This window comes from Coffea eugenioides, chromosome 10, assembly GCF_003713205.1.
Source record: "Coffea eugenioides isolate CCC68of chromosome 10, Ceug_1.0, whole genome shotgun sequence".
Lineage (NCBI taxonomy): Eukaryota > Viridiplantae > Streptophyta > Magnoliopsida > Gentianales > Rubiaceae > Coffea > Coffea eugenioides.
In genome coordinates this window covers 5,340,831-5,356,657 of record NC_040044.1, presented here as the reverse complement: position 1 = coordinate 5,356,657, position 15,827 = coordinate 5,340,831, and the positions used below count along the sequence as shown (strand labels likewise).

The 15,827-nt window shown below is 35.5% G+C and overlaps 2 protein-coding genes across 4 annotated transcripts; both read right to left on the bottom strand.

Moving 5' to 3' along the window:
- Nucleotides 1-61: 61 nt before the first annotated feature.
- Nucleotides 62-4,058, bottom strand: LOC113749548 (pre-mRNA-splicing factor cwf23). 2 transcript variants are annotated; one of them, XM_027293325.1, is made up of 6 exons: nt 3,568-4,058; nt 3,127-3,160; nt 2,927-3,001; nt 1,779-1,918; nt 778-915; nt 62-443 (listed from the first exon to the last, which is right to left on the bottom strand). In XM_027293325.1, exons 1-6 carry the CDS (start codon nt 3,577-3,579, stop codon nt 234-236), a joined length of 609 nt encoding a protein of 202 aa, XP_027149126.1. In that variant the 5' UTR covers nt 3,580-4,058; the 3' UTR covers nt 62-233. The 2 variants fall into 2 exon arrangements, with proteins under 2 accessions (XP_027149126.1, XP_027149125.1); XM_027293324.1 differs by lacking the exon at nt 3,127-3,160.
- Nucleotides 4,059-4,669: 611 nt separating this feature from the next.
- Nucleotides 4,670-9,731, bottom strand: LOC113749743 (transcription factor TGA7-like). Of its 2 annotated transcripts, none has more exons than XM_027293573.1 (9): nt 9,495-9,731; nt 8,554-8,726; nt 8,403-8,474; nt 8,126-8,185; nt 7,965-8,042; nt 7,820-7,877; nt 6,760-7,031; nt 6,196-6,423; nt 4,670-5,040 (listed from the first exon to the last, which is right to left on the bottom strand). In XM_027293573.1, exons 2-9 carry the CDS (start codon nt 8,716-8,718, stop codon nt 4,885-4,887), a joined length of 1,089 nt encoding a protein of 362 aa, XP_027149374.1. In that variant the 5' UTR covers nt 8,719-8,726; nt 9,495-9,731; the 3' UTR covers nt 4,670-4,884. The 2 variants fall into 2 exon arrangements, with proteins under 2 accessions (XP_027149374.1, XP_027149373.1); XM_027293572.1 differs by having other exon boundaries at nt 4,671-5,040; nt 8,554-8,736.
- Nucleotides 9,732-15,827: the final 6,096 nt, after the last annotated feature.

Sequence of the window (15,827 nt, the reverse complement as noted above, 5' to 3'; positions counted from 1 at the left end):
TTTGGCCAGGCATGGCTAGGTAATCCTCCTGAAAATGGAACGATTGCAAGGGATGAAGAGATTGAAACAATCTCAAGGGTGCTGTATTCACTAATCTTCTTTATATCAAACGAAAATCCGTATGTACAATGTCCTTTTCTTTATATACAATACAACAGATTTCTTTGCCTGAAAAGCCCTCTGATAACATTTTATGGTTTTAAGTACCAGAATTCAGACACATGGATCAACCTTTACAAATCTTCATTCTCATCTTTTTCAAGCTCTAGGCCTTCAGCAGCCAAAAGCCTGCTGATGGCTTTTTTCTTCTCTTCTTCGGCTTTTTTTCGCATTAAATCTCTCTTCTTTAATACCAGTGTATGACGCCTCAGAGTATTATTGAAATTCTCCAAAGATGCCTTCTTCTCTTTAGCGAGTATTTTCCTTTCTTCTTCAGGATCAATCTGGAAATCCCATTCAAAGATACATCCTCAGATAACAATTACAGTCTAAACAAGCATTTAATGAAATTGAGACGAAATGGTAAACAGAAATAGAAACAAACATAAAGAGAATGACAGTGCCAAGTCAGACAGATTATCCTTTACTCCTCACGTCTAAAAGACATAATGACTGAGCATGTTACCAACAAATTTCATGCAGCTGTCCTCAGCATACTTTAGTGAAGCAGTCATCCATATTTAGCGAGAAACAGAAAAATGGTCTCTCTCTCTCTCTAAAACCATCGTGTACGCATTCAAGAATTAAAATAGATATACCAGGGGCGATATATCACACCTTTGATCCGGCAAGACGCCGTACACGGAGATTTAATTCACGCTGCTGCTGTTCAGCCCAGGCTGCAATTGCCATGTCACCCCGCTGATCAAATGCTTTTCGTTTTTTCATGATCCACTCCATCCATGCTTGAGATGCCTAATGCCAAAATGGATCAAGAACATATTCAGATCATGCTATGAAAGCTAGAGGGTGGAGAATTATATATCCCATTTGAAGAATTAAAGCCAAAATGAATACAAGTTATTTGTCCATAAACCAGTACTATTCTCTACATTTTAAACTCCTTTTCAAACCAACTGGTTTTCCCAAATGTATAGAAAAGCCAAAAGTACCATAAAGAAAACTGAGAGACAATTCCTGTTCAAATAGTACTATTTTTCTGTGCAAGTGAATCTTTGATTTTCCAATCTCTGTTCAACTTATACCAGTTCATATTTTGCATTTTTGTAAATCTATTAAAATTTATTTATTCCTGGGAAAGGAGGACTTAGCAACAAGACGATTGTTGACATGCTCCAAACTAGCTAAGTCAGCAAGTGGATGTCTTAAGGGAGTACGTAAATCATTTTAGAAATTTGTATCAGATGGCAGATAGAATTTCAAACCTTTTATACAAATATTTTGGCTTTCAAGTATCATTAACATCCAGAAAAAGCTATGTTTAGTTGATATATGCATCATTAGGGCTCTCAATGAAATGTGAATTATGCCACTTCCTAGAGTTCTATCTAGCTTCACAAGGTAAAGTAGAAAATATAACTATAAGATTGGATGTTTATTTATTTAGGTCTGCCAAAGCCTTCAAGTGTGGTATGCCAAAGGACTAAAAGTGAAGAACGGCTGTATAACTGCACCCACTAGCTCTATGGTTTATGGAAAGCCTACCTATTTCTTCTGTGAGCCATAACATTATAAATTGGATAATTGTGTGTTTAATATTTCCTAACAACGGTATACCTAACCATTCAACCCTGAATTGATAATGAAATAAATTTCACCTTCATTGGATTAACACGATTATCATTGTCATACTGCCTTCGCTTCTCCTGATCTATAAGCAACTCGTATGCAGCCTGAATCTTGATAAATCGAGCTTCAGCTGTTTCCCCTTCCTCAAGAGTCCCTTTACCATCATAAACTGGCATGGATAACACGAAAGGGATTAGTTACATCATTAACAATTATGTCAAAGTTTGAAAGCTTTTGGGAAATTAATTTACTTGTTGCATTCAAAACTTCAGAAAGAAATTAAAGATGCAACATACCTTAAGTAAAAATATCTCTGTCTTTTTTTTAGTGAACAGTTAATAGACTAAGCTTTATACAGACTAAAGTACATTTCATGTCAATACATAACCATGATACATACAACTATTGAGAAATATTCAATAGGGTTTTGTTCCCACATTCACCAAATTCTTTTTAAATCGCGTAAAGAGAACAGGAATTGAAATCATTCAAGATAAAACCTATGGACAAATAACCAAATACACATTGATTCACACTATATATACACAAAAAGTTAATAGAACAGGATGATTCTATATCCAGAATCTTCCAACAGCAGCTTTTACAATACATATGAGAGCACCCTATATTTCAATGACCCGAGAAACCAAGTATATGGACAAACATGAAACACTTCTTCAGTTATAAATTCAAAATACATGAATCATACCCAGCAACAGCAAGCCTTGAACATTTACATAGCATGCCGCTTATTGTACATACTTTAACATTGACAACTCACAAATCCAAACCCTATGCCATCTAAATAACAGTGGCATTAAGCATAGAATTACCACTAACGGAGAAAGGAACTAATAGCAGGTATGCATAGCAAGAAACACAAACAGGCCAACAGCCAGTTTTCTACTCAAGTGACATCAACACTAAGTTAAACCATAAATTAGAATATAAAAAAAGAACCAATGGAAGTGAAAACAAATTGAAATATATCCATGCAAGAGTAATGACTTATCAACTGAGATGAATATTAAAAAAAATCAGTGGTACTCATACACATCTTTAAATTCGAACATATTGAATGCAAATAATGTAGTCATATATATATATATATATATATATATGAAGTAACAGAAAAATTAGATGAGGCACAACAACATTATACAGGTTAGGTACTAACCATCCGGATGATAGAACTTTGCTAAACGTCTGTATGCTACCTTTATTTGCTCCTCATCTGCATCTCTTTCCAACTCTGAGGTAACAGAATCCACTCATCACTTTCAGAATGCTACAAAGACTAAGAAAATGGAAGGGAAAGAAGAAGAACAGAGAGAGGAAAAAAAGGGAAAAAAGAAAGAAGAAGAAGAAGAAAGAAACCATCTTCCTCTCTAATCAAACAAATGCCCATTTTCTAGGCATTTGGAAAAACAGAACAAAAGCAAGCTTGATTAGCTACTATATCATATAAGTAACAACTCATATATTACAAAAGATGTATGATTATCAAAATTTTGCGAAATCTCTATCCTAAGCCGTCTCTAGAACACTAAGAGAGTCATAAAGTAGTCCCCCCTGTTCTAAAGAATCCCTCCGAAATATATTTTCTCGATGTCCTAGTATAGAAATTACCCCACATTTCAACCAAAGAAAATAAAAACATTTCTTTGATTTACTTTACTGGATAACAATTCACCTTCATTTCTTTTACCTAACAACCTAAATATAAACAACAATATATTTATCAAGGTTTTTACGACAATTACAAATATATATATATATATGCAAAAAGGTAAAGCAATATGAATAAGGAAAAATTACCAAGGGTGTCATAGGGAGATTTAGAGTCTGTCCAATTTGAGGAAGCCTTAACCCCCATTCTTCTCTGCTGATTCAATCTCCATCTGGTGGCCCAAGGTTCCATTTTTATGGCAGAATCCAACCCTAACAACGGCGGAGGAGATAAAAATACAGAAACAGAAGATTTCGGTGATAATGATGGAGACCCCAAATTAAAAGGGCTCCCAATTGAAACCCTAACCCTAACCACTGATCGGCAACAAGAGAACACTGCGTACGGCCTACAAATTGCTCTCAAATTACTCATTTTTCCCGTTTCTCTAACAGAAAACTGATGCAGATCACTTGAATTGCTTCAAACAAGGCTCAATTGGCAAATTAGGGCTTCTGAACTCTGCTTTTTCCTTTTTTTTTCTTCTTTTTTTATTTGATTAAATAGTTTCAGATGGTTGAAGGCGTGAAGGAAGTGAAGAGCTGAAGAATTATTGGAATCTTTGTGAATCTGTGTGGACTTTTTGTTTGTCTCTTTTCTATTTTTTTTGGTGGGAAAATATTTACGTTTTATTTTGTGGATAGTTTGGCTCCAAAATTAGTTGACAGTTGGGAAAATATAGTCATATTACAAGTATACCCACCATTCAATACCATCATTACCAAAATAGAAACAGTGAACTCTTCTTCTTCTTTTTTTTTTTTCTTTTTCTTTAAAAAGGTTTTGAGACAATTTCCTGAAACGTAGAAGTTGAGTTGAAAACATCTCGATCTAGTAAAACTTCTTGGACTCAAAAAATTCAAAAAATGAAGAGAAGATTGTTTTCTATTAGACGTTTTCAACCTTTCTGATCTATTGGCCATAATAGTCATGCTAGAGAGCTGGGCTGTTAAAGTACCATAAAATGGCATTCAGCATCATCATCCCTGTTGATGTTCTTAATTGTTTGTTGATAACACAGAGTTAATGAAAACAAGAACGATCCATTTTGGTGGCTACAATTGAACTGATCTTTCCCCAGCAGAGTTGGTTCCATGTTGGTATCTTTCTTCTATGTATGCTGATCTTATAAATGTAGATGCATTCAATTGTTAGTTTCCCTGATAAAGGGTTCTGAAGAAAACTCTGCATTTTGCATTTAGGATAGTCGAGACAGGAATTGAGCATTCTAAAGATCAAACTGAGGAACTATAGAAATATGATTGTATCATCTTAATACATGTATACACATTCTGAACATATAAGTACGACAAGGTGGCTATAATACAAATAGGTTTACATGGTAGTGTTGCTAAGCAAAATTCTGGTTACATATTCTGCTCGAATATGGTTCCTGTTGTAGATGGCTAGGCTGCTGCATCGCAAGGTCGAGCAGCCCAAAGTGAGCTAAGAGCACGGAGACGTTGGAAATACTCCCCAAAAGCAAGCAATCCCCTTGCTGCCTGGCGAGTTGTTAAGAGGCTAGACATTCGCAGCAGAGTTTGCTGCCGAAGGTGATCTGCCTGTTTAATGACAAGCAAGTCATAAGCAACTATGGTCGAAACTGCTGAGGAGTAAACTGGTATATTCTCTTAACCTATTTTCCACATAATGATATTATTTTCGTTGACAGAAGAATCCACTCCAGTGGATCAATTCTAGACTAGCAATCTGATGTTGAGTCTGTGGCACCAAAGAGAATCATTAAAAGAAAAGAAGTTCACCTAGCAGGAAAAACCTGTGATTTGTAGCTAAAACCACAAACTAGCTTGATCAAGTGCAGACATTTACTTCTTTGGCCCTAGCTATTTTATACATGCTGGGCATACCTTTCACTAAGTGTGATTGTTGTTTATCAAAAAATATGCATTTATAGAGGACTTGGACTTCCAGTCGAGAAGTCAATAAATCTGGCAATGGACAAAGCTTTTAAGGATACAGCCAAATGACTAATTCAACCTACAGTATATGGTGTCAGTTCAATGCAGTTTAGTAATTTTTTTTTTCATCTTTTCTAGTATATGCATTGCAAGGGATTTGCTCCTATCTCCAAATTCTGGACAAAAGTCTAGGAACAAGTATTCTGCTACGAGAAAAAATTAGTCCTCTTCTTGACCAAAAAGTTCCTCTAAGCATTTGTTGCTACAAGAAGAAGTGGTCCTTGAACAAGCGTATACTATTTTATTTTATTTTTTTTTAATAAAGAACCACATCTGTTCAAACTAAGAAACTTCTGTGATAGGCTCTATACTGCCAAGGGACCTTGGACCTATTCTGATACATGAGATTGTGGAAGTGAAAAAATATGAGTTTATCCTGATCTCATCCATGCCTAATAGATGTACATATCCAGTTTTGCATATTCCACACTTACACATCCACCTGTTTTAGTGAGACGTCAGGAGATGCTTAAAGGCCCAGAACTAATGCTTTGGATAAATAACCTAACTCCTTATTAAGGCATGCTCCCAAGTTCTCTCCCTATGCTTGGTTACCCAAACGAAATCGACACACGCAGTTTCTTCTGGATGTTCATTGCATGTCAGACATATGAAACAATGGTGGCAGGTCTTATTTTTGTTACTGAACTGATCTTCCACAAACTAGACCGAATTGGAAGATAAACAGACTGGGAATATTCATAGATTCTTTTGTGGCGTAAACTAAGATCATATTACCTGGTTAACAAAGGTCTCCAGTGCTTCGAAGTCCTCTATAGAAGAAGCCATCTGGGAACCATAATTCCCCACTACCATTGGATCAGCTGCAATGCTTTGAGCCAGATTCTGCTGTAGCTTGTCAATTCCTTGTGAGAGAGCATCCTCAGCTTGCTGACATGAGTGACGCAGATTACAAACATCAACAAGCTGTTGATCAGTCAAGGGTTCCAGTGCTGGCATTAAAATCTGTTACAAACATGAATTCTATCAAGCTGTTTCGCAAGGACTCATAACTTGGAAGTAATTTCATAAAATTAAAATCTTCCCTGTATGTGTGGAAGTAGAATGAGGCTTATGTGTTATGAACAATACATTATCACTTGTTAGATATATGATATATCCCTAAATTGGAGCTCCTCCAATTTAGAAGACATCTGATAAGATATTGACTTATGCTTCCTTATGTTGTCTGAAGTCTAAGAAATTATATACATAAGCTCTATGTGTGGTAGAAAGACCAACTACTCAGATGATGTTAAAAAGAGATGAAAAATTATGTAGATGGAATGAACCGTGAGTTACATTTACAAGCTCTGATGGACGAAACCCTCCAATCCACTGGAAAAAGCGCTCCACTGAAGTTCTCCAGACACCAGAAACCAAGTAAAAGACATCAGCTTTGGCTGCATCTGCTTTCATCCGGAAGAGATCATGATAGTGGTTTAATAAATTGTCTACAACCATTTCTAGCTCCAAGTCACTTATTGGAGACTGCAAAAGATTCCTGAGTTCTGAAGTTTTTCTCTGTTGCTCATCTACCCAATGACCATACTCCATCTCAAAAGCAGCAATTCCTAGAAAAATAAAGTAAGAATCTCCAAATCAACCCAAGTTGGATTGAATGCATCTGGACAGCAAGCTAAATACTGTGCTTTGGCAATATCTCAGAAATCTCTATTAGCAAAAAGTAGGACTAACAGAACATAGACAAAATAAGAAATCCATTTCCTCAAGAAGTGACAAATCATGGGAAGTTTAAATCACGACTCATATGTTTCTCTAGTCATAATTGGTATGCATAGAGAAATTAATATGCTTCATCACTTGCTAATACTAAACAGCTGAAAAAAGATCTCATGTCATGCCTAAAATGATGTCAAACTTCATAAAACTTTCTGCTGTCCAACTTTTCCTCGGGGAAAAAAATTGTAGACTGTGAATGGTTAATTGATTTAGACTATTAGCTCACATGGCTACTAACTCAGATAAGTTGATCAGAGACTCTGTGAAAGATTCTCAATCACGATAATATCCTTTGCAATCTCAGTGGATTATCTGAGGGAACTCTGTTATCTTCTCTTTCCCTGTTGATTTTCTATACCTGAGAGCTTTATGCAGAATCAACAACCAACAAAAAGCAATGCTAAGCGACAAGCAAGTGAATGAGCCGCTCCATAGATTCTCATGTTACTGGTTGCCTTGATTATCATTATGTAAGTACATAAAAATCATATTCTGAGTAAAAATTCCAAGATTATGGCTTGCATATGGATTGAAGTAGATAACCAAATGAAGTTTATGAAATTAGAAGAGTGATATGCCTGAGTGATAGGACCAATGACACAAAATTAATTTCATGTACCTGGATTTATACTTCCAGTAAATCCCACATTAGCAACTGCACCTCCAATACAGGCACCCTATATGTCATCCCTTGAAATGTTAGGGAATAGGGAGTAAGTAGAATGACTACTGGTCATTTGTTAAAATGATCATAAGATATATACCTGCTGTCTAGCTCTGTCAATTTCCAATTCCAATTGGGCCAATTTCAAACGGCTGGTTTCCAGTTGCTGAACATAAGCCTGTGAAAAGAGTTCAACCATGTTCAAATGAAGTTCTCCAAATATTGCTCGAGTAGATATCGTATGAGCATGCAGTTGCATACCTTTTTCCTTAAACGGCTTTTACGGGCAGCTTCACGATTCTGTGCGAGACGTCTTAGTACCTGTCAGCAGATATTGATCCTTATTTAGTGACTTCATACGTGATTTGCTTTCTACTATTCCAAGTTGTTTAGCTATACTGCTGCATTGTCATGATTATTCATAAACTAATGTGGATTAAACCAATACATATTGCAGTTTATTGGTCTGCATAGACATCCCTGAATAATGGCACTAGAAAGAAAGAGGGGGGGGGGGGGAGGTAATCTTTGAAATCACCTTATCGGAAATACTTCTTGTTGCTTGACTCTCTATGGGAGGTATCAATGGTTCCTTGGATGTACATTCAGACTACGGAATTCCAATAGAAGTCAGCCATATAGTAATAGTCTAAATTTGGCAATTTCATTAAGAAGTAATAAAGCTTCACCTTGCTACTTAGACTTGGATCCGCTTTTGTGAATATGGAGACACCTGTGTCTGGTGTCATGTGAGCCCTTAATGTGTCTTCCCACATGCTCATCTGCTGCACGGCATCATATATACCCATCCTTCTCGAGGGAGCAAATTGAGTTGAAGAAGCCATATTCATCATCTAATTAACTACAGAATCCCTTATGTTACATCAGATAAATTTGGATTAGCTGCAGGAAAAAGTACTTCATCTTACCATACCTAAAGGAATTTCAGATATACGTCGATTAACATATTGCAACACCAGGAATATTTAAGTTCTACCAAGTATACACATTGGAAAATAGTACTTTTTGCTATTCAATTGGCCTAATAACAAATACTAAAGGAGGAGCAATATGTTTGCAACAAGAACAGAGAAGGTAAAGTAATTCTCATGAGTAAACAGTTCGATCAAGTCATGTCCAAGTGCTCGAGGAACTGTCAAGTTACTATTTATGAAGGTGCCATGTTCCAAACAAGAAACTCACAATCATCAATTCATGCAGAAAAGGCTTTAAATGCGCTTGATCCACCCTCAATCTGTCACAACAATTCTAATTCCTATGCTCAAATCTCTATGTACCAGCAATTTTAGTCAAGATTCGAGATAAGACACTAGAAACACAGACCTACAATAAAGACAATCTTAAAGTTAAAAAAAAAACTTAAATTTATAATTAGTCTATCCCAATAAGCTCAAGTTCTAATATAGCATTATAAAGTTTTAATGATAAAAGCTGTTTCTGCTACGTTTCTGTGTTCAAAAGGTTTACACACACATGAGAAAATATGCACAACGCTTATGATACAGGAACTGAATGATACCAAAAGTGAAGGAGAAGTTGAAGCAGATGAAAAGAGCTAAAATAGTCGAAGCAAAAAGATACTGAATATGCCTGAAGAGACCGACTGTACCTTTTCAGTACTTCACCGCTCTGAAAATTTTGTAGCGATGAAAGGTGACAATTTGCAAAGAGAGCGGCTACACCGTCTGTTATGATGAACCCCCAGAACTGAATTGAAAGTTTGAACCCTTAAAGAATCTTGATAATGGGTACTTATAATGGGGTGCAGAAGATACAACACCATTTATGGCTGTGTTGCAATTATGAGCTGCATCGTAAGGGGAAACTTAATTCAGTTTGACTCGCTAAAGCAAGAGAAGAGACGTCTAAAATACTATCTAAACTGACAAACTGAATTATAATCACAGGCTTTGAAAATGCACAACAACTCTTCCTATCCAACCTTAACAAACATACCCTCAAAGTGTACCACTTTCACTATTCTAATTTGGCTCAATTAATAAAAATAGATCAAAAGCCATGTAAATATTTTATTAATAAATAGTATGTACGCAGCATCGTAAGGGACTTATGATTTCGAAAACACAATCTAACCTAAAAACCTCCACCATCACGACCATTATATAGGCTACAATTTATATTAAATTGGGCCATGACACATTTTCACTAAGTTGCTTTAATTGAGACAATTGAAGCTGTTCAATTGGAAACAGTAACTATGGCACTAGTCTGGGTGTGGAGTTCCTACTTCGTATGCTACACATCTCAGGATATTTACAATCATAATTTTACACTTAATCCTTAGGCTAAAAGAATTTTTGACAGCAAGCAGAATCGCTTCAGCTTATATCTCATATATTTTGCAGTATAGTGGACAAATAGGAATGAAGCATAAATTCTATACGGCACAAATGAAATTATAATCATTAGCTTAATCATAGCTGTGATATTCTTGTGGGCTTTCTCTGTCTCTGTTGCTGATTACAAACTGGATTATCAAATAGTGGTTTGCTATTATTGGAAACCGTGGTTGGATACTGCATAGTCAGGTTAGCGCATGTTGTAATGCAATCCACCAGCAAAATAATTAAAAACAAGACTCCCTGATGTTTGGCGTGGTTAAAATCCAGAAAACTGTAGATTATTCCCAAAACCAAAATGAAAAAGAAAATATTTATCTTACATTCTTATATATGCAGAAATGGCTGTCCCAGAATCCAAGAGTTCAGTCTGAGCAAAGATTTTATCACTTGTAGCCCATTTTATTGCTGGTTTAGTTATTGATTCCCACATCCGCCTTCCACATCCTTCATGAAATGCTGATTAGATATCATGCCCTTTTAGTAATTAATATATTGTTACATTTTCCACCAGAAAAAGATCTTCAAAATGTAATTTCTTGAATGCAAGATTATTAATTGAAGTGAAACTTGATGAATTCCATTGCTCTCGAACAGGTCTTACTATTTAATTCTAATGGAAAGGGATCACACTTGAGAGTACGAGGCTAGCAGCATCTTGTCACGTGTGATTTGGCTGTGATAGAATGTCCTTTTCATTTTCCTTTTGGGGAAACTTCCAATCTTTACAGGTGCAATGCAACAGCTAATCTTCCAGCCGAATTGGAAGAAATGGTAAGGCTTGTCCTGTCTATCTCGTAAGGCATTATGGTGGCAAGCTGCCAATACTTTAGGCTTTTACTGAGTTTTAGATACATTGCGTCCTGCCGGGGGAGTCGTGGGAGAGGTACCAATAATTACTGAATCCCAGGTACAAAATTTTATTTTTCTGTACTTTTTCTTTGGCTGGAAGCTAGCTAGCCTAGTTGCATAGGCAGTCCAAAAGTACATCTCTCTGGATTCTTATCATAAGTCACTACAATTTAAAGACTCTAGAAACACAATCGAATTTTGCAGTTGAAGACAATTTGGACGTTGCTGATTACATTTGTGATGACTCTTACTGTACTAGAAGGTCAGGGACATAGGGCCCCCTCCAATCAGCCAGGTCTTTAGAAAAAGAGAAAAACACAAAGCAAGCATCATCTAACCACCAAAAATGAGAAAACAATGAAAATATAATCAGTTCCAATTTTTTTTGGTATATTATCATTTATCTATTCTGGTCACTTTAATAATTTTATTTTTTAAACAAGGATAATCTCGATGTATTCATGAATTTCGTTACAGAGGATCGTTTTTAATATTTTAATACTTTAATTCAAATTATGAAAAAGTTATATATATATATATATATATATAGTTTTTGAAATCGCAGAAGGTTATATAAAAAATCAGTAAACCATATAAGAGGCAAAGTGTATATCACCCATAAAAGATATTAGTTATTTGCAAAAGCAAAGGTTTGTGAACGTGTTCTACATGCAATAGTTGATGTATACTCCGGACGTCATGAGAGGGCTAAAGATGATCAGTAGAATGCTACCCTACCCCAGTGAGTGACTACTTTAATGGTGTTGCTTTGTCACAAGGAGCTTTGATGCAAAAAAGATAGAAAAAGGTTTTGAATCAGATTAGCATGATACATGGAAGGAAAAAGGGCAAGAAAACAAAGATAAGGGAGAAAAAAGGGCAGCAAAAATATGCCAAGTTGTCACATTCAAAATCATGTATGCCAATTATCAAGGATGCTTTTGTAACATGATCTCCACTGAAAATATTAGCTAGTTCATGTTATTTAGGGGAAACTAATTACTAGTATTTAACTTAAATATCTTGGTGCTAATGGCCCTTCCTCTAACGCCAAGACCAATTATTGTTGAACCCTCCAGATGATAGGGTTGAAGTCCCACGACACTGATAAGTTATTAATGCTAAGTAATATGGAGTTAATTGGTGAGCACAATGTTAATTTATTTGACAACGTTACTTATCTGTTGTCATGGTTTGTGCACACTAAATTTGTAAAATAAGTGATACCTATTAGGTGACTTTTAAAAGGGAAAAGTAAAATAATTAAGCTTTTTTTTTTCTTGGTAAGTGTGGAATATCATGTCCATACTCACATTTATTGACCTTTTAGTATTAAGCACCAGCTCAATTTAATTATACTTCTGCAGAAAGTTGATGCTCGAAACTTAATAAGTATCTATTTCACCGGACACATGTTACAGAAAAAGTAATAATTGAAAGTTTATGTTGCGACAACATTAATTAGAGCAGCTTAATTGGAGTCTTGAATTCGAAATTTTTCACTTATAAAGAAAATTTGAGAAAAAAAAAAGAGAGCACCTTAATTGATACCAGAACCTAAAATATTGAATCCTTGTTGTGTCTGCATGTATTTGCTTGCGTAAAGCTATTGACTTAAAGAACTCCAATGGATGAAGGAAACCCTCGTCCACTATTTACACTTTTTGGCTTTAAAACACCTTTAGGATTGGGGATTACTCATCCTCTGTCCTTTTTATCCTTCATCTACTGGCCTTCCCTTCCCAAAGCCCCATCATTCACGCAACGCAAGTTGAAGCAGCTTTTAATTGTATACTTAAAGATGAAAACCTCAAAAAGCAGGATAATGGGATAAATATTCAATTCAATCTTCTTTTTAGAACAAACATGGGAAAGCGACATTTTTATTTGAGAAAAATGAGAGAAAGGTACTTTAGTAGGCCAAACAGCAGTGTTTCTTTTATGTCTAAATTACTTAGGTACATACTTTATACTGCTGCATTTACAGCCTAATCATATTATTGTTTTACACTGATTTGATATTACAGATAGATTTGTAAGGAAATTTTGGTCTAACTATAAAAGAAATTAGAATGGAGGGTTTGACTGAATGAATTTTTGGGAGTTTAATAAATTCTTCCTGTATTATGTAAATTATATTCTAAAATTATACGGTCATGCATGTACAAGTTAATTTACATGACAAAGAAACGCAGTCCAATAATTTGTAAGACGCTTCACCAACAATCGACGGATCATGGTTCGAATCATCAAACAGACCCTCTTTTTTTTAAAAAAAAAAACAGTTAATTTACATGAACAAGAACTTACAATCCTTGCTGTCACGAGAAAGAGAAAAGGAAGAAGAAAAAACTAGTAGGTGATTTATCTTTTGATGATGGGAACTTCAGTAATAAAAAAAACTAGTAGGTGATTAGGTCCCAGTGCAGGGAGAGGTGTCAAATGCTGGTGTTTGCATTCCTTTAACGAACAAAGAAAAATCAAGAAAATTGAGATTGATTGGTCAAGTGGCAATTATAGAAATCTCGAGTAGCATGTCACCAGCAAATTATAATGCAAAAAGCTTGGTATTTATAGATGGGTCAAGATTCAACAAATAGTTCCAAGCCTCCAAGGCAACTACTGAAGAAGACCGGCCTGGAGCTAAATAGTAAATACAGCAGACCAATATTCTGGGAGAAGGCGAACTGATCATGATAAGTGGAAATAAAAGGACCGACAAATGCTTCATTATTGATTCTAATCTGACTTGATTAGGACAACAATTTTATCATATTTCATGTTTCTATTCTACGCTTTTTTTCTAGCCTATGTTGCTCCAACACTTGTATGAAGTCGATTGCTCTGAAAATCCAGTTTGAAACTAGCCAAATTAAACAGACATTTTATTTGAATTTTTCATTGTTGCAGCAGCCGATCGAGTACTTTATATTACGATATTATTTTGATCTGAAAAAAAAAGGGTTCTGTGGACTATTGTCTGGCATAGCTAACCAAATTAAACTTGAAGTGACCAACATATTAATTGAAGCATTTGCCCGTCAGTGTTTAAATTCTGTGTTTGACAGTTGAGGGTGAAAAGGGTGCGAGTGGAGGAAATACATAATTCTTCCGAATAAGTTGACGTTCAAGGATTAACAAATATTACGTGCGTCCGCAAATTTTGGTCAAACTGTGCATTGATCACACCATCACTTTATTCTGGGCTTGTCCTCAATTTCACCGGCAATCCTAACCACTTCTACGGTGATTTTGGCGGTTGGAGAGCACAAATCAACCTGAGCCACTCGACTTGCTTTGCCTAATTCATTGGGTTGGATTGATTCTAAAGTGGGAATTGCACTACCATTGTATAGGGTCCCAATTCTCCAAAGCTGAGGATACTATGCTTCACAAGGCATAGCCATCACCAGCAGAATGTGAATAGATTCTGAATTATGCAACCCCCCATGAAGTCATCAACAAGAACTTTCATGCTTTGCTTCTTTTCATTGATTTTCTTTTTCACACACACACACACACACACACCAAAAAGAAAAAAGGGTTAACTCTAGGACAACTCATTGGCCATGGTGGAACAAGTGAGATACAATTGGCCTCTAATGCTTATGCTTCTTCAATTATTTAAGATATAGCAAGTAAATGAGAACTATGGATATGTTCATCTTAGGAATTGTAGCCATAATTTTTTCTTTCTTTGTTTTTTTGTTACAGAATTGTTATCACAATCTTTGTGCTTGAGTAATTTGTAAGCTTATGTAACTTATAGGTGAAGATATTATTCTAGAAAAGAGCTTTAGAGGAAAAGAAGAAATAAGAACAAAAAAAAAAATTAAAGTGAAGTATCCTCATAAAGGGTACCTTTTCCTCGTCGTAATCAAGAATCCGTTATCTACATAAAGGTTTCATGACGCAACCTAAATTGAAAAATAGTACAAAATCAAGGGCTAATTCCAAACTTTATATTTTCGTCTGTTAATTGATTGATTGGGGATAGGATTTATTATGCTACTTGATCTGGAGATTGGCTTTAAAAATTAACTTGGAATCTTATGTAGTGTTGATACAACAATTCATGGCTAAAAGGTAGAATTTTGAGTGTAAGATTTAACGCACGAAAATCAATCTTCTATGACTGTTGATTCAGAATTAGATCATAATTATAAGTGCTGCTACGCATTTCAAATATCATTTACCCAATTCTCTACTATTAACACCTAAATAGTTGCACCACTTTTATGAAGCAAACAAACCATATATACACGGAAAAAAATGGCGAAAGGAATAGGCCATTCTTTTTTCTGAAGTGTCAATTATACAACAAGGAGAGCGGAAAAGTAACGAATGTGCTTTTGTGCAGGGGAATTACTAATGGATCTGTTTAGATGGTGTGTTTTTTAGGAGTTTTTATAAGAATTTACTCTAATTTACTGTAAAATTTTTAGTCGGCCCCATCTCTCCTATATAATGATTATGATCCCAAACCGACAGGTTAATATTTCTGTACTACTGTTTGTTGAACCTGAGGGATGAAGGAGGTTAGGTTAGTCGAAAGATAATTATCGATTCAAGAACGTAAGGTAACCCTACTTTTTCAGGGTAAGAAGGGATAGAGAAAATGTCTCGAGATAATGTTCGAGTACCAGGCGCTACGACGCTGAAATAACCCATGCTATACTCCCAGGAAAAGCTCGAAATGAAGAAAAGTAAAATATGTGATGTAAAAGTAT

What these genes read in the sequence shown, in the direction of transcription:
- LOC113749548 (XM_027293324.1), bottom strand. Translation starts at nt 3,853, where the DNA reads ATGAGTAATTTGAGAGCAATTTGTAGGCCGTACGCAGTGTTCTCTTGT. An exon ending in AAAGTTCTATCATCCGGATG is followed by an intron (nt 1,919 to 2,926) that starts GTTAGTACCTAA and finishes TATCCATGCCAG; the next exon opens with TTTATGATGGTAAAGGGACT. An exon ending in ATCGTGTTAATCCAATGAAG is followed by an intron (nt 916 to 1,778) that starts GTGAAATTTATT and finishes TTTTGGCATTAG; the next exon opens with GCATCTCAAGCATGGATGGA.
- LOC113749743 (XM_027293573.1), bottom strand. Translation starts at nt 8,718, where the DNA reads ATGATGAATATGGCTTCTTCAACTCAATTTGCTCCCTCGAGAAGGATG. An exon ending in TTGACAGAGCTAGACAGCAG is followed by an intron (nt 7,878 to 7,964) that starts GTATATATCTTA and finishes GATGACATATAG; the next exon opens with GGTGCCTGTATTGGAGGTGC. An exon ending in TGGAGACCTTTGTTAACCAG is followed by an intron (nt 5,041 to 6,195) that starts GTAATATGATCT and finishes GTCATTAAACAG; the next exon opens with GCAGATCACCTTCGGCAGCA.